The sequence below is a fragment of the Coregonus clupeaformis genome, chromosome 12 (assembly GCF_020615455.1).
Source record: "Coregonus clupeaformis isolate EN_2021a chromosome 12, ASM2061545v1, whole genome shotgun sequence".
NCBI lineage: Eukaryota > Metazoa > Chordata > Actinopteri > Salmoniformes > Salmonidae > Coregonus > Coregonus clupeaformis.
The window spans coordinates 27,959,588-27,983,531 of record NC_059203.1 but is presented as its reverse complement, the minus strand read 5'-3'; the positions used below and the strand labels follow the sequence as shown (position 1 = coordinate 27,983,531).

The following is a 23,944-nucleotide window of genomic DNA, read 5'->3' as shown; positions in this document are numbered from 1 at the left end:
ATCATTTAATAGCATTAGTGAAGACCAGATTGGATGTTGTGAGATGAGTGGGAATCAGAAAGACATTTATTTAACAGGCACAATCATTATATAATAATGTGTTGTTAAGGCTACTATGTGAGTGAATCTATCACAAATGTAATCTATAACATGTGTAATCTACAGTACTCTTAAATCATACAAACAGACAAAGTCAATCTCCTTCTGATCAAAAGTAACATCATACAACTAAACTGTCTACACACTGACATCTGTTGGTGGAATAAAACATTGCACTTACAGGACAGAGTACAGTACTTGCAATGTAAACAATTGTTTGATTATAACCTGGTTTTTGGTTATTTGTATTTTTTTGACTGTAGATTCAACGGATCCCAAGTCTCTTCTTCAACAGTTTGTCTTCATTATTTAACTTTGTTCTGACGGCAGCTCGGATCGCACTGTAATCCACACCAAACTTTATCCTCACGTGATCTGGAAAAAATATATATTATCTATCTTTTATCATTAGAAATAAAAAACATACAGTGCCTTCAGATTCAGAGTCACTGGCCTACATACAATACACCACAATGTGAAAGTGGAATTATGTTTTTACAAATTCATTCTAAATGAAAAGCTGAAATGTCTTGAGTCAATAAGTATTCAACCCCTTTGTTATGGCAAGCCTAAATAAGTTCAGGAGTACACATTTGCTTAGCAAGTCACATAATACAGTGCCTTCAGAAAGTATTCACATCCCTTGACTTTTTCCACATTTTGTTGTGTTACAGCTTGAATTTAAAATGGATTCAATTGAGATTGTTTGTCACTGGCCTACACACAATTCCCCATTATGTCAAAGTGGAATTATGTTTTTAGAATTTTTTACAAATTAATAAAAAATTAAAAGCTGAAATGTCTTGAGTCAATAAATTCAGGATTAAATAAGTTCAGGAGTAAAAATTAATTTAACAAGTCACATAATAAGTTGCATGGACTCACTGTGTGCAATAATAGTTAACATGATTTTTGAATGACTACCTCATCTCTGTATACCACACATACAATTATCTGTAAGGTCCCTCAGTCGAGCAGTGAATTTCAAACACAGATTCAACCACAAAGACCAGGGAGGTTTTCAAATGCCTCACAACGAAGGGCACCTATTGGTAGATGGGTAAAGATTTTAAAAAGCAGACACTGAACATCCCTTTGACCATGGTGAAGTTATTAATTACACTTTGGATGGTGCATCAATACACCCAGTCACTACAAAGATACAGGCGTCCTTCCTAACTCAGGTGCCGTAGAGGAAGGAAACCGCTCAGGGGTTTTCTCATGGTGACTTTAAAACAGTCACAGAGTTTAATGGCTGTGATAGGAGAAAACTGCGGAAGGATCAACAACATTGTAGTTACTCCACAGTACTAACCTAAATGACAGAGTGAAAAGAAGGAAGTCTGTACAGAATAAAACATATTACAGGACATGCATCCTGTTTGCAATAAGGCACTAAAGTAAAACTGAAAGAAATGTGGCAACGAAATTTACTTTATTTCCTGAATACAAAGTGTTATGTTTGGGGCAATTCCAACATAACACATCACTGAATACCACTTCATATTTTCAAGCATGGTGGTGGCTGCATCATGTTATGGCTATATAAACTGAATAGAGCGAAGCACAACCCTAGAGGAAAACTTGGTTTAGTCTGCTTTCCAATAGACACTGGGAGATAAATGAAATTTTCAGAAGGACAATAACCTAAAGCACAAGGCCAAATATACACTGGAGTTGCTTACCAAGACCACATTGAATGTTACTGAGTGGCCTAGTTAAAGTTTTGACTTAAATCAGCTTGAAAATCTATGGCAAGACTTGAACCTAACTAAAGCATTCTATGAATATCAGCACAACTGGACAATTTTAGTGTTTTGGGAACCTATCTCTTGTCATATCCCCACAACCTAAAGAAACATTCTAGGAACCTTTAAAGAACAGACTAAATGTGTTCTGGGAACGTTATTGTAACATCAGGTGAATGTTTTTTACACCCTAAAAGAAACATTGTAGAATCATCCACACAACTGGACAGTTTTAGTGTTTTGGGAAGATATCTTTTGTGATGTCCCCACAATGTTCCTACCAGACCTTTCCCACAACCTAATGAAACATTATGGGAACCTTTAAAGAACAGAGGAAATGTGTTCTGGGAATGTTCTTGTAACATCAGGTGAATGTTTTTTGCACCTTAAAATAAACATTGTAGAATCATCCGCACAACTGGACAGTTTTTGTGTTTTGGGAACACATCTTTTGTGACGTCCCCACAATGTTCTCACCATAAATATATTCTAGGAGCATTTTATACAAACATTCTATAATCATCAGCACGACTGGACAGTTTTATGTTATGAGAAAATATGCAGCAACCTAACGAATGTCCTGGGAACTTTCACAGAACCAATTTTGGTTTGCTGGGATGACTTTCCCTTGGGAAAGAGGTCCTCCGACCTCAGTGAAACAACCTGGTTAAATGAAGGTTGAATAAAATAGACAGCAATAAGAAATAGACAAAGTACAGTACCTAGAAGGCCTCTCATGATGTCAGGGGGGAGTTGAGGTTTCTGGGTTTCCTCTTTGGCGATGTTACACCTCCTGCCCTGCAGACTGTGTGTGCCCAACGTCTCCCTGTCAAACAGCACCATCAGCATGGCTGAGATGTACTTCTTGAAGTCCATGATCTCTGAGATCCCCTTGTACAGATTCCTCTGCACTCGCAGACCCCCGGGGAGGTGGATATAGTTAGCGTCCTGATAAAGTCAAAGACAGAACTGAAGTGTCCATTGTCAGAGAACATTGCAAAGTTGATTTGTCAGAGACATATCTAGTTTTATTTTAGAGAGATACTTTATTTGAATTGCTGTATTTTATGGCCAGCAACGTTTGGATATTGTGTATCTCCGTTCATCATAAGTACTCCTAGCCTGGTTAAATTAGACTGCATGATGCACTTACCATTGTTTTAGCTGTGGGTGCAGCATTCGGTCTGGTTTAACCAGGCTAAAGTAATCCTAATGCCTATCTCAGGTCGTCTGTCTGAACCCAGGCAAACATTAGGCTATATACATAATTTTCTTGAGAGGACGAGTTGAATGTGACAGTAGAGCAACTACAATGTAGAAAGGCCTGATGGGGGTGGTGACCTCACCTCTACTTCCTGTGACATCTGAACTGGCACGTCTGCATAAGAGATGCTCTGCCCCTCACAGCTCTCTGGGGTGACAACGTCGTTCACAACATCGTTCACATCGTTCCCCTGCTGCCCCCGGGCGTGGTCCAGAACAGTCCTCAGGTCATGGGCTGTGTGTCTCATCTGGGTCATCAGGTCGTTCATCTCTGACAAAGTATTACAAGAGAGTATTATGCACTGAGTGTACAAAACATTAGGAACACCTTCCTAATATTGAGTTGCACCGCCTTTTGCCTCAGAACAGTTTCAATTCGTCGGGGCATGGAGTCTACAAGGTCTCGAAAGCGTTCCACAGGGATGCTGGCCCATGTTGACTCCAATGCTTCCCACAGTTGTGTCAAGTTGGCTGGATGTCCTTTGGGTGCTGGAACATTCTTGATACACACGGGAAACTGTTGAGCGTGAAAAACCCAGCAGCGTTGCAGTTCTTGACACACTTAAATAAATGCGCCTGGTCCCTACCCCGTTCAAAGGCACTTAAATATTTTGTCTTGCCCATTCACCCTCTGAATGGCACACATACACAATCATTGTCTCAAGGCTTAACAATCCTTATTTAACCTGTTTCCTCACCTTCATCTACACTGATTGAAGTGGATTTAACAAGTGACATCAATAAGGGATCATAGCTTTCACCTAGATTCACCTGGTCAATCTGTGTCATGGAAAGAGCAATGTTTTGTACACTCTGAAAGTATTCAGACCCCTTGACATCTTCCAAATTTTCATACATTACAGCCTTATTCTAAAATGGAATACTTTTTTTTTTTCCCTCATCAATCTACACACAATATCCCATAATGACAAATCAAAAACAGGTTTTTAGAAATGTTTGCAAATGCATTAAAAATAAAAACAGAAATACCTTATTTACATTAGTATTCAGACCCTTTGCTATGAGAGTCGAAATTGAGCTCAGGTGCATCCTGTTTCCATTGATCATCTTTGAGATGTTTCTACAACTTGATTGGAGTCCACCTGTGGTAAATTCAATTGAGTGGACATGATTTGGAAAGGCACACACATGTCTATATAAGGTCCCACAGTCCACAGTGCATGTCAGAGCAAAAAGCAAGCCATGAGGTTGAAGGAATTGTCCGTAGAGCTCCGAGACAGGATTGTCTCGAGGCACAGATCTGGGGAAGGGTACCAAAAAATGTCTGCAGCATTGAAGGTCCCCAAGAACACATTGGCCTCCATCATTCTTAAATGGAATAAGTTTGGAACCCCCAAGACTCTTCCTAGAGCTGGCCGCCGGGCCAAACTGAGCAATCGGGGGAGAACCTTGGTCAGGGAGGTGACCAAGAATCCGATGGTCACTCTGAAAGAGCTCCAGAGTTCCTCTGTGGAGATGGGAGAACCTTCCAGAAGGACAACCATCTCTGCAGCACTCCACCAATCAGGCCTTTATGGTAGTGTCCAGACGGAAGCCACTCCTCAGTAAAAGGGCACATGACAGCCTGCTTGGAGTTTGCCGAAAGGCATCTAAATGACTCTCAGACCATGAGAAACAAGATTCTCTGGTCTGATGAAACCAAGATTGAACTCTTTGGCCTGAATGCCAAGTGTCACGTCTGGAGGCAACCTGGCACCATCCCTACGGTGATGCATGGTGGTGGCAGCACCATGCTGAGGGGATGTTTTTCAGCGGCAGGGACTGAGAAAATAGTCAGGATAAAGGGAAAGATGAACGGAGAAAAAAGAGATCAGGGAGATCCTTGATGAAAACCTCCTCCAGAGCACTCAGGACCTCAGACTGGGGCAAAGGTTCACCTTCCAACAGGACAACAACCCTAAGCACACAGCCAAGACAATGCAGGAGTGGCTCCGGGACAAGTCTCTGAATGTCCTTGAGTGGCCCAGCCAGAGCCCGGACTTGAACCCGATCGAACATCTCTGGAGAGACCTGAAAATAGCTGTGCAGCGACGCTCCCCATCCAACCTGACAGAGTTTGAGAGGATCTGCAGAGAAGAATGGGATAAACTCCCCAAATACAGGTGTGCCAAGCTTGTAGCGTCATACCCAAGAAGACTCGAGGCTATAATCGCTGCCAAAGGTGCTTCAACAAAGTACTGAGTAAAAGGTCTGAATACTTATGTAAATGTGATATTTCCGTTTTTTATTTTTAATACATTTGCTAAAAATTCTAAAAACCTGTTTTTGCTTTGCCATTATGGGGTATTGTGTGTAGATTGATGAGGGGGCAAAAAACTATTTAATCAATTTTAGAATAAGGCTGTAACGTAACAAAATGTGGAAAAAGTCAAGGGGTCTGAATACTTTCCGAATGCACTGTAGACCACTCATGAGCAATCCCCCTAACTGATCCACCTTTTCAAATTAATATTTTCAAGATAACTGAGTACATTGGCAGGTTGTTCATCTCTGACAAAGTATCAGAAAATAATCAGCAACACCCATTTGACCAACGAGAATCGATTATTCGTCAAGACATTTTATAAAGATAGATAATAGCTCAACAGCAATCACCCTAACTGATTAGCCTGACCTTTCTCAGTGCATCATTGCAAGATAACTGAGTACATTGACAATGGTGTTTAAAATACTTGCAGTATCTGTCATGATAAGTATTTTTTAAAGTTAACACAAAAAAAGTTGAAGGTTGAATGTATTTAGTAAACCCCCCAAAATAGCCTATTTTGGCCAACTTTGAATAACCCATTAAATACGATTCAGTAATTCAATGAACAATGAGTGTAGTTTTATAATATACCTTTCATCTGTTTCAGTTCCCTCTCAGCCAGCTGTCTGCATCTGCGCTCATATTTCAGTTCTGCTTGCAGCTGATCAATTTTCATCAGGAGAGTTATGGTGTCGGTTCTCGTTTCAGGACTTTGATCGTCTTCTTCCTCGAAGGTGATTGGTTCACCCTGAGAGAGAAACAAAGTACGACACCATGGTGTAAAACATAGTACAGTTGAACTAGTACAGTACAGTTACTACAGTACATCAACCATAAAGGGTATTGTACATGGGCCATAATCCTTACTGATACAGCAGTGTGGAAAAGTAAGGGGTAAAGGATTCCGTGAAGCAAATTAAATACAAAAAAGTAGACTTGATTGTAACGGGGTGGTAATCTGCAGTAATTGTTTGTAATTGATCATCAATAAGATAACCTCTCTCACCTCTATGGGTGAATATCCATCATCTGGTATTCTGTACTTCTCCTCTATTACCTCACCAAAATCCTCCAGAGAATGATCCATGCCAATCTTCATCATTTTGACAGAAGAGCCTGTGTGGACACTGACAGAGTGTGTTGTTGTTGCTGCCCGCTTTGGCGCCATTACTCAGGTGGGCAAACGCCTTGATGAAATATATAACACAGGCACAGAAAATAAGTACATTTGACTAAATACACAAAACGTATTTTCATCAGGTCTGGAGCACTATAATTGTGTATTTGAATAAATAACATATAAATATTGAAACTGTACATTACTTTCTTCCATCAACTTTTAATCCCATTACTTTTACATGGATATTACATTTAAATTGGTTATTACTACATTGATGATACTGTATGCGCTGCAATAACGTTAGCCACAAAGAGACTCATCTCTGTGGACGCCATATCAGGTCGTTATCGGGACGTGAGCTCTGAGGTGGCAGTTTTTTGGCATTTGCTAATAATTGGACAAATTAGCCAATTTCAAGCAATACATTACAGATTTTAACACATCATATTACAGCTAACGTTACCTACCTGTGTATTCAATTTCGTTGCTGAGATCGCAGTGAGAATGGATGCAAATCTTTGTCAGTACATGGAAAAGTACTCGCTGGTACTAGCTAGTAGCTAGAGGAAGTAGTACTGCAGTACTGCGGTGTATTTGGTCGCAGTAAGTATTTTAGTGTGTGCTTGATGGCAGGGAGAATATATATTTTTTAAGTTATACAACGAGGTAATTCAAATTTTCTAGGTTTGTGCTTAAGATGTAACCTTAATGTAAAAACATTATTTCATCCTTTTAATTATTTACTTGGTTTAACTGCGTTCTGCAAGGAACTATTTGTCAGGATCACATCTTATGGGGAATGATTTTGCCCCTGCACAAGTTTTCTGCTCAACATAACAGGCCTTGTCAGCCAATCAAATTTAGACGTTAGTTCCTACTTGCTCGATAGTCCAGTGAGAGCTCTGTATTTGTGGGCGGGACAAACCGATGCCTCAATATTATCCAATCTACACCTTCATTTCAAAAGCATGGGTCTGTGGTGTCCATTCCAGTTTGGTTGAATAAGAAGAGAGAGAACCCATGTGGGTCTAATGTTGATTTGCGTGGACAAAATTTGTGCTAACTAGTGCCAAGATTGACTAACTCTGAAGCACTGTTACAACAATCTATAGAATCGAATCATGTCTTTCTTTATAAAGAAAAAAGGACCTCCAAAGGTTTTCAAAAAGAGCGAGAATTCAGCCGGTTCAAAACGAAAGGTAAGGAGGTAGCTAACGTTAGCTAGTAGCTAGCTGTCTACCTAGCTACTACAATGCTAGCTATCTTAACTTTCTTCTGATCTGTGATGTTGGTTTAGAATGATGGAGACACGGGAAACAAACTCAAGAAGAAGCTCAATTCAAAGCACAATGAAGAAATCTCCAGCGACTCTGAAACAGAAGGGTAGGCTTACTTACTGTAGTTGGCTGGCTGACCAGTTAGCTATCTAAGTTGGCGAGCAAACTGATTAATTTCTAGCTGTGTGAGTGGACAAAACATCAGTTGAAACAATATCGTTATGTAGCCCTGCAGTGCACAGAAAAAGGAGGGCCAATGTCGAAGAAGAGTTTGATGAGACTCCACAGGAAAAGAAACTACGATTAGCCAAACTCTACCTTGACCAATTGAGGGATGAGGGTAAGGGAGTAGCGTTAGCTAGCTACTGTAACTATTAATTGAACTGTACTAAATTGCTTTATATAAAACGTTGTGTTTAAGTGCTTGTTTGGAATCTGATGCTTCACTGTTCTGTCTTCATGTCTTATCAATAGAAGAAAAGAAGGCAGAGGAAGAGTCTTTTGAGACTGACCTGATAGCTGGAAGACTTCAAGAAGAAGTGGTAAGTGTACTAGCTCCAACATTGTAATGCTGATTATAGCTCTAATATACATCACAAGTCCTTTTATGAATATGGTATTGACCTTATAGTGACCAAGTTCTGTTTTCCTCAGCTTGAGCAGAAAGGAAAGCTTCAACGGATGGTTGCAAAAGATGTGAGTATCTGTGTTGGGTGTCTCCCATAAAAGCACTCTCTGTGTATGTCCATCCAGTATCCACACAGTATTAGTTTTCTATGGCCCATAGTGAGTTGTGTAACACCAAAGCTGTGGTCATTGAGTAGGGCACATTGAAAAATGAAAACAAACGTTTTTGATTGGACCTACCCATTTCTGTCCACTTCTGTTTCGTGCCTACTAAACACAACCCCTATGTTGTCATGGTTTCCAGCTCCTGCCACCAGACACATCAGAGATTCGTATGTTGCGAGGCCACAAGCTGCCAGTCACCTGTCTGGTCATCTCTCCTGATGACAAGCATGTCTTCTCCGCTGCCAAAGACTGCTCCATCATCAAATGTGAGTCAACATTATATTTGTTTGTTTACTTTCTTCTCCAAAATAATCAAAGATATGTTTGATGTTGTACTGAAATAGACTGCACAAAATCTGTCATGCTACCTAAAATGCAACACAGTTAAAGTGCGCTTACTCATGTATTCTCCCATTTTCTTCTGTAACTGCAGGGGATGTAGAGAATGGTAAGAGACTGCACACAATAGCTGGTGGGAGGAAAGGAACAGAGGATCGCCATGTTGGACATACAGCCCATGTCCTGTGTATGTCCATATCATCGGACGGCAAGTACCTGGCAACGGGTGACATTAATAAGTTGATCATGATTTGGGAGGCAGCAACATGTAAACACCTGTACAAGTTCACAGGACATAGAGGCCCTGTGTCGGTAAGCTCTTCTTCCTTTAAAATGTTATTTCTTTTAAATTCATATTATTTTTGTCGCACCCTCTCACAAACTGAGCCATCTGTTCTCCACAGGGCCTGTCCTTCAGGAGGGGCACCCATGACCTGTACAGTGCCTCTCACGACCGCTCCATCAAGGTGTGGAACGTGGACGAAAACGCCTATGTGGAAACCCTGTGAGTAGCTGACTAGTAATGTCTGTGTGTTTCTTCAGGTTGGCATAAGAATTGTTTGTGTTTTATTGACCGTGTGTTTGTCTCCCTAGATTTGGTCACCAGGATGTGATCACGGGGCTGGACAGTGGGAGTCGGGAGCGCTGTGTGACTGCAGGGGGGAGGGACCGCACTGTGAGGGTGTGGAAGATTGCTGAGGAGTCCCAGCTAGTGTTCCATGGCCATGAGTGAGTCTTCCTGGACTCCTTTCTCTCTCTTTCTCTGTGTTAGTCAGTCTGACAACACTGTATAGAGTCTGTTGGTCCGAGACAGTGTCTATTGTCCTTGTGTGTTAACCTACTGGGAATGCTCCTCCCACTCTCGCTCAGGGGCTCCATCGACTGTATCCAGCTCATTAATGAAGAACACATGATAACAGGCGCTGATGATGGGTACGTGTGTGGATTTATACTCCACTAGGTGTCGTCATACTTCACACCTGTAGAGGTTCTGTAACCACTTTGTGACTTCTCCCCAAACGGCACAGTATGGTGTCTTACAAATGTTTTCATTAGTCAAAAACGATTTCTCTTCCTCACCCCAGCTCCGTCTCCCTCTGGAGTGTGAACAAGAAGAAGCCCCTCAGCACGGTGAAGGCAGCCCATGGGCGGCATGGCGACGTGGGGCTGGAGCAGCCCTACTGGGTGGCAGCCGTGGCAGCTCTGCAGAACTCTGACACTGTAGCCTCAGGTACCACCGGCTGTGAGAGTCAGCAGCTTTATAACACGCATCTATACACACAGCTCTGTCTCGTCTATGCACACAGCTCTGTCTCATCTATGCACACACAGCTCTGTCTCGTCTATACACACACACAGCTCTGTCTCGTCTATACACACACACAGCTCTGTCTCGTCTATGCACACACAGCTCTGTCTCGTCTATGCACACACAGCTCTGTCTCGTCTATACACACACAGCTCTGTCTCGTCTATGCACACACAGCTCTGTCTCGTCTATGCACACACAGCTCTGTCTCGTCTATGCACACACAGCTCTGTCTCGTCTATGCACACACAGCTCTGTCTCGTCTATGCACACACAGCTCTGTCTCGTCTATGCACACACAGCTCTGTCTCGTCTATGCACACACAGCTCTGTCTCGTCTATGCACACAGCTCTGTCTCGTCTATGCACGCACAGCTCTGTCTCGTCTATGCACGCACAGCTCTGTCTCGTCTATGCACGCACAGCTCTGTCTCGTCTATGCACGCACAGCTCTGTCTCGTCTATGCACGCACAGCTCTGTCTCGTCTATGCACGCACAGCTCTGTCTCGTCTATGCACGCACAGCTCTGTCTCGTCTATGCACGCACAGCTCTGTCTCGTCTATGCACGCACAGCTCTGTCTCGTCTATGCACGCACAGCTCTGTCTCGTCTATGCACGCACAGCTCTGTCTCGTCTATGCACGCACGGCTCTGTCTCGTCTATGCACGCACGGCTCTGTCTCGTCTATGCACGCACGGCTCTGTCTCGTCTATGCACGCACGGCTCTGTCTCGTCTATGCACGCACGGCTCTGTCTCGTCTATGCACGCACGGCTCTGTCTCGTCTATGCACGCACGGCTCTGTCTCGTCTATGCACGCACGGCTCTGTCTCGTCTATGCACGCACGGCTCTGTCTCGTCTATGCACGCACGGCTCTGTCTCGTCTATGCACGCACGGCTCTGTCTCGTCTATGCACACACAGCTCTGTCTCGTCTATACACACACAGCTCTGCAGAACTATTGACACCGTAGCTTCGGCTGTGAACGTCCTCTTCGCCAGCTTTGCTATACACTGTCTCATCTATACACACCGTGTGTGAGTTATTAGTAATGATCAACCCCAAACTTCCAGCTCTCCTTGCTATAATGCGTACTGTAAATCTGTAGTGTGATACTCTATATTAGTGCGCAATCCTTGGTCCTATACACTCCCCTCCATATTTAGTTGGACGGTGAAGCTAAAGTGTGTAAATTCGGCTCTACTCTAACATCCAACAAGTTTGTAGAGTCACAAGTTATTACGTGCTAGCAATATGGGAGCAAATACTAAACTTTTGACTACTTTGTCCAAAGACTTATGGAAAAATAACTTATTCAAATGGGGGGGCAAGATGCATAAAGTGCTATCATTTCTAATTGGATAAATATATATGTATTAAAATACTGTACTGTCACCTCATAAAACATTTGATCTCAAATCCAAAATGTTGGAGTATAGAGCCAAATGTACCAATTTTAGCTTCACTGTCCAAATAAATATGGAGGGGAGTGTATTAGGAGTTGACTGCTAATATTTACCTGTCCAATTGATGCTGGAATTGAACAACTGTTGTCACTTGGTAGGTTCACACAACTCTAAGGTGCAGCTATGGAAGTGTGGCCAGGGGTTCCGTCACCTGGAGCCTCTCTTCAGCATCCCTGTGGTAAGCAAGTCCCAGCTACACTGCTCCATACCTAATAATAATATGCCATTTAGCAGACGCTTTTATGCAAAGCGACTTACAGTCATGCGTGCATACTTTTTTTTTTGTGTATGGGTGGTCCCGGGGATCGAACCCACTACCCTGGCGTTACAAGCGCCGTGCTCTACCAGCTGAGCTACAGACTCCCCCCTGCAGTCACCCATTAAAAAAAAATATATGTATATTTCTCCTTTTTATTTAACCAGGTAAGCCAGTTGAGAACAAGTTCTCATTTACAACTCTGACCTGGCCAAGATAAAGCAAAGCAGTGCGATTTAAAAACAACAACACAGAGTTACATATGGAATAAACAAAACAATGTCAATAACACAATATAAAATCTATATACAGTGTGTGCAAATGTAGTAAGTTATGGAGGTAAGGCAATAAATAGGCCATGGTGCAAAATAATTACAATTTAGTATTAACACTGGAGTGATAGATGTGCAGAAGATGATGTGCAAATAGAGATACTGGGGTGCAAATTAGCAAAATAAATAACAATGTAAATAACAATATGGGGTTGAGGTAGTTGGGTGGGCTAATTACAGATGGGCTGTGTACAGGTGCAGTGATCGGTAAGCTGCTCTGACAACTGATGCTTAAAGATAGTGAGGGAGATAAGTGTCTCCAGCTTCAGAGATTTTTGCAGTTCGTTCCAGTCATTTGCAGCAGAGCACTGGAAGGAATGGCGGCCAAAGGAGGTGTTGGCTTTGGGGATGACCAGTGAGATATACCTGCTGGAATGCATACTATGAGTGTGTGTTGCTATGGTGACCAATGATCTAAGATAAGGCAGGGATTTGCCTAGAAGTGATTTATAGGTGACCTGGAGCCAGTGGGTTTGGCGACGAATATGTAGTGAGGGCCAGCCAACGAGAGCGTACAGGTCACAATGGTGGGTAGTATATGGGGCTTTGGTGACAAAACGGATGGCACTGTGATAGACTACATCCAATTTGCGGAGTAGAGTGTTGGAAGCTATTTTGTAAATTACATCGCCGAAGTCAAGGATCGGTAGGATAGTCAGTTTTACGAGGGCATGTTTAGCAGCATGAGTGAAGGAGGCTTTGTTGTGAAATAGGAAACCGGTTCTAGATTTAACTTTGGATTGGAGATGCTTAATGTGAGTCTGGAAGGAGAGTTTACGGTCTAACCAGACACCTAGGTATTTGTAGTTGTCCACATATTCTAAGTCAGACCCGCCGAGAGTAGTGATTCTAGTCGGGCGGGTGCAAGCAGCGTTCGATTGAAGAGCATGCGTTTTAAGAGCAGTTGGAGTTGGACGCCACGGAAGTAGTGTTGTATGGCATTGACGCTCGTTTGGAGGTTTGTTAACAGTGTCCAATGAAGGGCCAGATGTATTCAAAATGGTGTTGTCTGCGTAGAGGTGGATCTGAGAGTCACCAGCAGCAAGAGCGACATCATTGATATACACAGAGAATAGAGTCGGCCCAATAATTGAACCCTGTGGCACCCCCATAGACTGCCATAGGTCCAGACAACAGGCCCTCCGATTTGACACATTGAACTCTATCTGAGAAGTAGTTGGTGAGGCAGTCATTTGAGAAACCAAGGCTATTTAGTCTGCCAATAAGAATGCGGTGATTGACAGTCAAAAGCCTTGGCCAGTTCGATGAAGACAGCTGCACAGTACTGTCTGTACTGTCTTTTATCGATCGCGGTTATTCTATCGCTTAGGACCTTAAATGCGTTGCATTCAATCATTGTGTAGCATGACAATGTGGTAAACACCATTGGATGTCATTCAAACATTAAGCATTGAGCCTATTTGTATCAAATAAAATGTAATTGGTCACATACACATATTTAGCAGATGTTATAGTGGGTGTAGCGAAATGCTTGTATAGGCCTATGTGTATGAGAAATTGACTAGTACGAGTGTTCTGCATTAAAACATCTGTCTTCTCACTAAAGCATTCTGTCTCCTCTCTCTTGTAGACTGGTTTTGTCAACAGTCTGAAGTTCTCCAGCTCTGGAAAGTTCCTGGTGGCAGGAGTGGGACAGGAGCACAGGTATGTACCCAGCTACTTACCTGTCATACAGAGATACAGCCCAGAGCGTACTTACTAGCATTATACACTCATTGACTGACTGGCTGAATGATTGATTGATCAAAAGCCTCACTATATTGATCATATACTCTGTGCCTAACCTTTGAGTTAAACAAGCCTGTTTTCAGTGTTCTGTATGGAAGTAGTTGCAATGAGGACAGGTGCCCACAAGGTGGCACTTATTTCACTCCCAAATCCTAAGACCCCCTCGACTTCTTGTGGCAGTGATGGAAATAAATCCTTCCCTGTTTTTCTTATTACAATATTAAATGGCTTCTTATACTGTGTTCACGTGCTAGTTGGAACTCTGAAATGTCAGACTTGCTAAGTCATTGTAGACAGATGATCCTGAGTTTCCCACTTGGGAAGTATCAGAATTAACCAATGGGAAGATCTACGCAAATGACTTACATTATTTTTAACTCGGACACATCCTTATATACTACATCATTTTACTCTTAACTTTATTCATGCATTATCTGTTTTGTCAATTATCTTTGTTTTTGTTAATAAAGTCTTTGTTGTCAGGCTTGGTCGGTGGTGGAGACTGAAGGAAGCGAAGAACGGACTCTATATTATTCCTCTGAAAAGACAACAGCCAGAGCAGGAAGAGGTCCAGAATGGAGACGAGAATGGGTGTAGCTGATCTATGTATGCCTTAGCCTGTGTATGAACATTTATTTAGATTTTGTAAATTAAATTCTTTACACAAATGCTATTTGTATTACCTATCAGTTAACTACAGTAAACAGGGGGGGGCTTTTAAAAACGACTTTTAAAAAATACAATAAAAACTCAGTTGAGGAATAGAAAAGGTTTTGTGCTCTGCCTGCATCTCATCTCTGTGTGCAGTTGGGCCTGGATTCCGGCCAGAGTTAAGCATGCTTAAATGGAACCTAATTCAGATATGCCATATTCTGATAATTCCACCACCTTTACCCATGATGAAACCATGGATAAGGTCTCACGAACCTGCCTGTTTCAAGTGGAAAAAGCATTTACTTATTTTTTTCCGATAGAAATAACACCATTGTCCATGCACTGTAATTTACAACTGGATAACAGCCGTTGATAAGAGCTAGGTAAATGAGTATGTTTGGATAAGGGAATTGTAAATATAAATGACACTCGATTTAGATATAGTTTACAATATCGCTGGAGACGTGAAACCAGTCATATGGCAGCAAACTGAAGCATATCAACTTTCCCACAGTATTATGTAGCATTTAAATTGTACGGCCTTAACTTGCAGGGATGGGCACTGTCGAATGTCTTAATTATAGGCTACCCCGACTTTCTCTGTTTACTATTTCTATCATGTTAAATATTAGCCACTATCAGTATCGACCATCAGTAGCCCTAATATCCACACATATTCAACTGCCAATTTACTGTTATTTCCGTTCAGTTTGTAAAGACTATATTATAACTATGCCATTTAATTACATTGTTTCGTTTACCTTCATTTGCTTACTCTGTAAACGCAGCCGTGTGATTGTTGTTGAGGATCATTAGTAACAGTTGATAATATATAAAGAAATGTAGGCTAATTAAATCGTTATGGAGTGGAGCGCAGACCAAGCCATAACAGTTTGAAACTGACACAGCGCAGTACTTGGCCGTGTCATCACACAGTTCCATGGTTAGTGCAGGCAATCGACGAGGGTATAGCCTACTATTGTACACTATTCTTCCTAATATAATTATATGACCACTAATCTTCTGAATGTGGCAATTTTCAGAATGAATCAAACCACATCTTTCTTTCATGCGTAAAGGCTCTCCAAACCTGTTTTTAATTATTCATAAATACTTTCCTAGACCTAAATATTGTACATCAGAGTATTTTTTAAAAATCTACCAGTTGGAGCTGAAATGAAGACGAATAAGCATATATTTTTAAAAGTCTTTCTTTCATTGATCGCTAATATTCTGAACCCATTCTCTCGATATTTTCTAGTCTGTCAAACTAAAACTAAAAAGTGCACCATATTTAAAGGGATGGCTTAAGATAAATGTACTAACAAACCCATTGAATGAAAACTCACAAAGTGGGAGGGTTTTCAGCGGTTGAATGAAATGTATTTAGAGCGCGCAAGTTCGCCAGTCCTGCAGAGTGCGTTACGCGACTGAATAAGGTAGAATACTGAAGTGTGCAGGAAAGGCACAAATTCCTAATTCGGGAACGGCCCTTGGCGCATGTCTAGCTGTCAGCTACACAGCTTGTGGCCTGTTGATCGAGGAATCCCCTGAGGTTTGGCTATTTGAAAATGAAATGCTTTTAACAGCTTTTGCGTCACTAAACATCTGAAACTCCTAAAATGAAACCTAAGTTTCCTTTGATAGATTGGCCTGCTGCCATGTAGCCAATAGCCACCACTCCGACCATAGGTCTTAAAAACGACACTCGATTTTTATAGGCGATGATGGTGTTAATAATCAGTGATGTTTGTCGCTCCAAAGTGGTGAAACACATCCTGTGGTAGTATTTAAAGGAGATCTCTGAAGAGATTAGAAAAGCCAGTCTCAGTTCATTGCTGGTTTCTGGGTAAACACATTCACACTGTCAGAGATGAGATGGGTAAGACTAAGACAGGTTTCTGGTAGAGAGTACTGCTCTGTGTGTAGGCTGATGCTGCATCCTTTAGCCATTGGAATATACAGACTGTGCTGACTGATAATCACTGTTGTTTTACTCAGTATTGATGGTCGTTCCAGAGTGGTGATACACCTGTGGCATTTTAAGGAAAGGAGATTAGATTTGAGGTGACTAAGACAAGCTGCTCTTCTACAGTTCATTGCTGCTGTCTCAGAAACCACTGTGAGAGAGAATATGTAGCCGTGTAGATGTTACATCCAATTGTAATTTCAAACAGATTGGGTGCAGTGTTTCTCTAGGTTCCTGGGCTGGGATGATGTTCACTGGCGTCTGAGATGGTTAGCTAATAACCCTGATTTAGTCCATTGCTAGTTGTAATTGAAGCGGTCCCCAAAGGAGGAAGGACCCGAGCTTGCCAGTCCCTGGCACAAATGAGGTTGAGAAACACTAGGGTAGACTGCTTCTTCCTGGAATGCTTGATGTACATATACCCATCGGCAATGATTGCTTTAATACATCCTGTCGAGCTACCACCAAAACTGCCTCGAGACTTCTGTGAACAAAATACACACTGGCATTTTATGTTTTAATAATTAAAAAATAACACAATTTATTTACATAAATTACAAGAAAGCACAAACTGGTTCACCAAAGTCTACATTAAAACATTGTCCTTTATACTGTATAGTAGCCTAGTTTTTAATCATCACTTTCACTATGGTTAATCTCATGTCATTCAAATGTAGTTTAAAAACAAGGGGCGAAATGATTTCAATAAGTGTTTTGTATTAATGATATTCTAGTCGAAGAGAAAAATAACATTTTGATATCGTATTAACAGCACTGTAAGGACAAGATAAGAACAACCTTTTGTTATGACTCAATGATCGCTTCACATTAACCACCTCATTCATAAGACTGATTCTCTGTACTGACAGCAAGGCATACAGCAGTGCATTCAACGACGAGTCTATCTCGAAACCAAGCAAAATCAATCACGTACTGTTAAATCTATACAAAAATGCTTTACAATCCTACATTACGTAATACTGCTAAGTATAGTCACATAATTTAGCTTTCACAGTTAAGAGCATCTTGGCCTCCCTCTGTTCGAATAGACAGCCTCTACTTGTCTCTACTGTAAATGGGACTTGAGATATGACAGCAGCCTTGTTGTATGAGAGGGGATGATTTCGTATGCAACTGTGGCTTGTGATGTTCTCAGGACAGAGGAATGATACAAGCAGCTCAACCTTCTTCACAAAGAGGACGTAGTGGAGTCCACTACCTCACGACCGTTACAGACTGTTGTTACCGTTGTTGGCACACAGGTCGAGGCTGATGCTGGAAAATAATGAGAATAGTGAGATATTTTAATGAAACATTTTTTCATTAAAATATCAAATTAACAGACTAGTTATAAAGTGTACGTATCACCTAGTTTTTCACATTGATTAAAGCAAACAAAAATTGAACCAAGGGATCTGTTTTTGGCAGAATTTTGTAGTGTTCTACTTTTAGATTGGCCAAACACAACATACTCGTCACACACTGTTTACAACAGGTATAAACGATGCAGCAAAATGCTTACTTGCGAGCTCCGTCAACAGTGCAGAACAAATATCAATATAATGAAATCATAAATAGCAGTAGATCTACAGTATGTTTCAGTTGATGGCTCACCAAAAACGACTGAAACATTTAGTTGATGTACGATTTATATGTGATGACAAAAATAAATGTTAATGGTTGTTTACAAAAAACAAAATCCCATTTACCAGTGATAGAGACACTACCTTTAGAGTAGCTAGAGCTGGGGGCAGATGCCGATGCTGATTTGACCGTGGCCCCGAAACGGTTGGCAGCCACTCTCAGCGTGGTCACGTTCTTCTGGGGCTGGAATAGGATGATGTGGACCTTGGGAGCGAAGAGACAGCCCAGCACCACCGACCCACTCAGACTGACAGAGATGCACATGGTGGTGGTCTGAACCTGTATGGGGTTAGAGGGAGAGAGAGGAGGTTGGGTTAGAGTGAACGGGGCTCACTGGACATTTTGAGGCAGCCCAGCCAGCACCACCGACCCACTCAGACTGACAGGACTAGTACTAGACTAAATCAATAGCCTTGAGCTTTAAGAGAGAAGCGAGAGAAAGGCAGAGAGAAAGCAGGAGAGAGAGAGCGAGGAAAACTAAAAATGTCTTATTTCCGACTAACTTTGCTGATAAATGCTTTGTTTAGGGAAAATGTACTTGATATGATTGTGATGTGTTGTTGTCTCACCTAGCTATCTTAAGATGAATTCACTAATTGCAAGTCGCTCTGGATAAGAGCGTCTGCTAAATGACTAAAATGTAATGTAAATGTTGCTGGAAGCACTGGCTGGAATATTGAATGTCCATCTGGGAGACTCCAGGTTCATCACAATTTAATGAACAAGACAGCTGGTTTTTCATGTGAGAATATCTCTGCAATGTTTTATCTAAACCATATTTAAAATGCAGGAAGCAGAGCCCAACTGCTGGTATTATTAATGTCACACAAACAGAGATCAAAGCGTCAAGGTTTCTGTTGCAGTGCCAAAACCTTTTCCTATTTTAATTATTTTGTCTACCACAGCTCCAACATGAACACTAATCATCTATATTCAATATGTACACATCATTATACTGTTCATTTGTTCAGTCTCTCACTCCTTTCACACCCCTTTCTCAAACGTTTCTCTTTCAACTCAGGTATTGCTAGCGTTGACATTTATTTTTTGCTAGTAGATGGATAAAGCACTGTAGAGATCATGAGGAGATGTCCTGGGGAACCTCATGATGCAAGGCCAATGTGAGTATTCCCCTTCCTCTCTCCCTCCTCTGTCTGTACACCCAGAGCACAGTGGCACACCAACACCAACCGAACAGGCATTAGACTACACTAGATTCAGCCTTGGGTCAAAGTTATCATACACCCTAGACTAAACTGTTCTGTCCGTTTTATACACAGTCTCTCTTTATCCTGCTAACATGGCAACAAAGGCTTCATAGGCCTGACACAGGGTGGTGAATGCTCTATGTGGGCCTTTAAGCTATACTACATGCCCAAACGTATTTGGACACCCCTTCAAATTAGTGGATTCGGCTATTTCAGCCACACCCGTTGCTGACAGGTGTATAAAATCGAGCACACAGCCATGCAATCTCCATAAACAAACATTGGCAGTAGAATGGCTCGTACTGAAGAGCTCAGTGACCGTCATAGGACGCCACCTTTCCAACAAGTCAGTTCGTTAAATCTCTGGCCTGCTAGAGCTGCCCCAGTCAACTGTAAGTGCTGTTATTGTGAAGTGGAAATGTCTAGGAGCAACAACGGCTCAGCCGCGAAGTGATAGGCCACACAAGCTCACAGAACAGGACCGCCGAGTTCTGAAGCGTGTAGCACGTAAAAATTGTCTGTCCTCGGTTGCACCACTCACTACATAAAAAAAAACATTTTTAGTAATTTAGTAGACGCTCTTATCCAGAGCGACTTACAGTTAGTGCATACATTTTTCATACTGGCCCCCCGTGGGAATCAAACCCACAACCCTGGCGTTGCGAGCGCCATGCTCTACCAATTGAGTTACACGGGGCCCGTGAGTTCCAAACTGCCTCTGGAAGCAACATCAGCACAAGAACTGTTAGTCGGGAGCTTCATGAAATGGGTTTCCATGGCCGAGCAGCCGCACACAAGCCTAAGATCACCATGCGCAATGCCAAGTGTCGGCTGGAGTGGTGTAAAGCTCGCTGCCATTGGACTCTTAAACAGTGGAAACGCGTTCTCTGGAGTGATCTTAGGCTTGACCATCTGGCAGTCCAACAGATGAATCTGGGTTTGGCGGATGCCAGGAGAACGCTACCTTCCCAAATGCATAGCGCCAACTGTAAAGTTTGGTGGAGGAGGAATAATGGTTTGGGGCTGTTTTTCATGGTTTGGGCTAGGCCCCTTAGTTCCAGTGAAGGAAAATCTTAACGCTACAGCATACAATGACATTCTAGACGATTCTGTGCTTCCAACTTTGTGGCAACAGTTTGGGGAAGGCCCTTTCCTGTTGCAGCATGACAATGCCCCATGCACAAAGCGAGGTCCATACAGAAATGGTTTGTCATGATCGGTGTGGAAGCACCGTGTAGCTCAGTTGGTAGAGCATGGTGCTTGCAACGCCAGGGTTGTGGGTTTGATTCCCACGGGGGGCCAGTATGAGAAAAAAAAATGTATGCACTCACTAACTGTAAGTTGCTCTGGATAAGAGCGTCTGCTAAATGACAAAAATGTAAGCACCTGACTGGCCTGCACAGAGCCCTGATCTCAACCCCATTGAACAGCTTTGGGATGAATTGGAACGCCGACTGGGAGCCAGGCCTAATCGCCCAACATCAGTGCCCGACCTCACTAACGCTCTTGTGGCTGAATGGAAGCAAGTTCCATATATACAGATATACAGTGGGGGAAAAAAAGTATTTAGTCAGCCGCCAATTGTGCAAGTTCTCCCACTTAAAAAGATGAGAGAGGCCTGTAATTTTCATCATAGGTACACATCAACTATGACAGACAAATTGAGAAAAGAAAATCCAGAAAATCACATTGTAGGATTTGTAATGAATTTATTTGCAAATTATGGTGGAAAATAAGTATTTGGTCAATAACAAAAGTTTCTCAATACTTTGTTATATACCCTTTGTTGGCAATGACACAGGTCAAACGTTTTCTGTAAGTCTTCACAAGGTTTTCACACACTGTTGCTGGTATTTTGGCCCATTCCTCCATGCAGATCTCCTCTAGAGCAGTGATGTTTTGGGGCTGTCGCTGGGCAACACGGACTTTCAACTCCCCTCCAAAGATTTTCTATGGGGTTGAGATCTGGAGACTGGCTAGGCCACTCCAGGACCTTGAAATGCTTCTTACGAAGCCACTCCTTCGTTGCCCGGGCGGTGTGTTTGGGATCATTGTCATGCTGAAAGACCCAGCCACGTTTCATCTTCAATGCCCTTGCTGATGGAAGGAGGTTTTCACTCAAAATCTCACGATACATGGCCCCATTCATTCTTTCCTTTACACAGATCAGTCGTCCTGGTCCCTTTGCAGAAAAACAGCCCCAAAGCATGATGTTTCCACCCCCATGCTTCACAGTATGTATGGTGTTCTTTGGATGCAACTCAGCATTCTTTGTCCTCCAAACACAACGAGTTGAGTTTTTACCAAAAAGTTCGATTTTGGTTTCATCTGACCATATGACATTCTCCCAATCCTCTTCTGGATCATCCAAATGCACTCTAGCAAACTTCAGACGGGCCTGGACATGTACTGGCTTAAGCAGGGGGACACGTCTGGCACTGCAGGATTTGAGTCCCTGGCGGCGTAGTGTGTTACTGATGGTAGGCTTTGTTACTTTGGTCCCAGCTCTCTGCAGGTCATTCACTAGGTCCCCCCGTATGGTTCTGGGATTTTTGCTCACCGTTCTTGTGATAATCTTGACCCCACGGGGTGAGATCTTGCGTGGAGCCCCAGATCGAGGGAGATTATCAGTGGTCTTGTATGTCTTCCATTTCCTAATAATTGCTCCCACAGTTGATTTCTTCAAACCAAGCTGCTTACCTATTGCAGATTCAGTCTTCCCAGCCTGGTGCAGGTCTACAATTTTGTTTCTGGTGTCCTTTGACAGCTCTTTGGTCTTGGCCATAGTGGAGTTTGGAGTGTGACTGTTTGAGGTTGTGGACAGGTGTCTTTTATACTGATAACAAGTTCAAACAGGTGCCATTAATACAGGTAACGAGTGGAGGACAGAGGAGCCTCTTAAAGAAGAAGTTACAGGTCTGTGAGAGCCAGAAATCTTGCTTGTTTGTAGGTGACCAAATACTTACTTTCCACCATAATTTGCAAATAAATTCATAAAAAATCCTACAATGTGATTTTCTGGATTTTTCTTTCTCAATTTGTCTGTCATAGTTGACGTGTACCTATGATGAAAATTACAGGCCTCTCTCATCTTTTTAAGTGGGAGAACTTGCACAATTGGTGGATGACTAAATACTTTTTTCCCCACTGTATACAGGTAAGTATATCCTGTTAGGCTATGGTGTGGTGTCATATAGGACTCATCATGTGGGTGTTGAGAAGGGGCACAGTCTGAGATGTAGATTGGGTGTTTATTTGTTTAGCAGTAAAAAAATATAGTGTTTTGAACTATTTAGTGTGAATGCTAAGCCTGTCTGTAGATGACTATCAATAATCGTAGACAATCTAAACATCAGGCCCTGAGAAGCCCAGCTCCCATTCCTCTTTTCTCTCCTTCAAACTGATCTCAGCTGAGAACAGGAAACGAAGCTGCGGCAGTATTAGATTTGTCTTCCTATCTAAATGCCATATTAGTAGAGGGATGCTGAGAACAAGAGTCTTCCTATCAAAGACAGTGCAGTATGAACATAGGCTAAAACTGCTTCTCCAATAGAAATCTCAGATCACACTTGTAGGTGATGACATGGCGACGTTGGCTAGCTAAGCTCATGCGTAGACACAAGTCATCGGGTCTTAAAGTCGTCTCGCTCCGAACTGTGCATGTGCAGGCCTTCAAATCAAAGGCCCTTCGATTTCTAAAGTTGTTTTTGATGAAAATTAAAATGTGTCAGTTTGTCACTTTCTCAAGGTTGGAGTATTATATTCAACTACTTAAGACATTGGCTCGAATCTAGGTTGTGCCTTTAGATTTCGAGAACATTAACAACTAAGGAATAATTTTTCACTTCTCTCATTGACTTCTTAAACTGGTCTGTTTGGTCTGTTTCGCAAGCGTTCTCGGAAGTGTCGCAATCTTGCAACTCTGTGTTCCTATCTAAATGCCCTATTAGAAGAGGGACGCTGGAAACAAGTATTCCTATCTAAATGCCTTATTAGAAAAGGGACTTTGGGAACAAGAGTCTTCCTATCTAAATGCCCTATTAGAAAAGGGACTTTGGGAACAAGAGTCTTCCTATCTAAATGCCCTATTAGAAGAGGGACACTGGGAACAAGAGTCTTCCTATCTAAATGCCCTGGTGGAATCTTCTGCACATTTCACTGTCGACATTAGAAGGGAGAAAAACATAATTACTTAATATAAGGTATTGCAATGACAATACTGCAGTTTTAGATACGGAAAATAATTTGGAGAATGTCTTTGTCGTCACAGTCGATGTGACCATACTGTATGTGCCTATTAAGACTGGGGTTTAATGCCCACATAATCAAGACTGGGTATCTCTGATATCTCCAGTGTCTTTCTTCTTGTCTTTAAAGCATCTCTACAACACATTAAAAGAAATACAGTCCTTTGATGAGACACAGAGGAAGGTGATGATCAAAAGGAA

General features: G+C 42.1%; 3 protein-coding genes across 7 annotated transcripts in view; 1 reads left to right on the top strand and 2 right to left on the bottom strand.

The window, feature by feature from the left end:
• Nucleotides 1–48: 48 nt before the first annotated feature.
• LOC121578153 lies at nt 49–7,230 on the bottom strand. Of its 3 annotated transcripts, none has more exons than XM_041892306.2 (6): nt 6,967–7,230; nt 6,386–6,566; nt 5,971–6,127; nt 3,194–3,381; nt 2,570–2,753; nt 49–474 (listed from the first exon to the last, which is right to left on the bottom strand). In XM_041892306.2, the coding sequence occupies exons 2-6, from the start codon at nt 6,545–6,547 to the stop codon at nt 365–367; spliced, it is 801 nt and encodes a 266-aa protein (XP_041748240.1). In that variant the 5' UTR covers nt 6,548–6,566; nt 6,967–7,230; the 3' UTR covers nt 49–364. The 3 variants fall into 3 exon arrangements, with proteins under 3 accessions (XP_041748240.1, XP_041748241.1, XP_041748239.1); XM_041892307.2 differs by having other exon boundaries at nt 2,570–2,795; nt 6,437–6,566; XM_041892305.2 differs by having other exon boundaries at nt 2,570–2,795; nt 6,967–7,226.
• A 239-nt stretch (nt 7,231–7,469) lies between these two features.
• LOC121578152 (U3 small nucleolar RNA-interacting protein 2) lies at nt 7,470–14,792 on the top strand. The gene is made up of 14 exons (XM_041892304.2): nt 7,470–7,698; nt 7,797–7,882; nt 8,004–8,116; nt 8,251–8,318; nt 8,431–8,472; nt 8,708–8,834; nt 9,002–9,219; nt 9,312–9,412; nt 9,502–9,636; nt 9,778–9,840; nt 9,993–10,138; nt 11,783–11,862; nt 13,864–13,937; nt 14,505–14,792. Exons 1-14 carry the CDS (start codon nt 7,621–7,623, stop codon nt 14,620–14,622), a joined length of 1,449 nt encoding a protein of 482 aa, XP_041748238.1. The 5' UTR covers nt 7,470–7,620; the 3' UTR covers nt 14,623–14,792.
• Nucleotides 14,793–17,147: 2,355 nt separating this feature from the next.
• The window catches only part of LOC121578151 (metabotropic glutamate receptor 2-like), a 108,831-nt gene continuing 102,034 nt past the window's right edge, over nt 17,148–23,944 (bottom strand). For 2 of the 3 annotated variants that reach the window (XM_045223780.1, XM_045223779.1), the window contains exons 11-12: nt 18,354–18,567; nt 17,148–17,919 (exon numbers count right to left, since the gene is read on the bottom strand). In XM_045223780.1, coding sequence (XP_045079715.1) covers nt 17,834–17,919; nt 18,354–18,567 — 300 coding nt within the window. In that variant the 3' untranslated portion in view covers nt 17,148–17,833. The remainder of the gene's footprint in view (nt 17,920–18,353; nt 18,568–23,944) is intronic. The other variant, XM_045223781.1, reaches the window with a different exon arrangement.

Bases quoted from the DNA above. Each gene is read 5' to 3' on its own strand.
- LOC121578153 (XM_041892305.2), bottom strand. From the start codon at position 6,547: ATGGCGCCAAAGCGGGCAGCAACAACAACACACTCTGTCAGTGTCCAC. The intron at 6,128-6,385 runs GTGAGAGAGGTT...TTTCTCTCTCAG, and splicing joins ATGGATATTCACCCATAGAG to GGTGAACCAATCACCTTCGA. The intron at 2,796-3,193 runs GTGAGGTCACCA...TGACTTTATCAG, and splicing joins AGATGTCACAGGAAGTAGAG to GACGCTAACTATATCCACCT.
- LOC121578152 (XM_041892304.2), top strand. From the start codon at position 7,621: ATGTCTTTCTTTATAAAGAAAAAAGGACCTCCAAAGGTTTTCAAAAAG. The intron at 8,473-8,707 runs GTGAGTATCTGT...CATGGTTTCCAG, and splicing joins AACGGATGGTTGCAAAAGAT to CTCCTGCCACCAGACACATC. The intron at 10,139-11,782 runs GTACCACCGGCT...GTCACTTGGTAG, and splicing joins CTCTGACACTGTAGCCTCAG to GTTCACACAACTCTAAGGTG.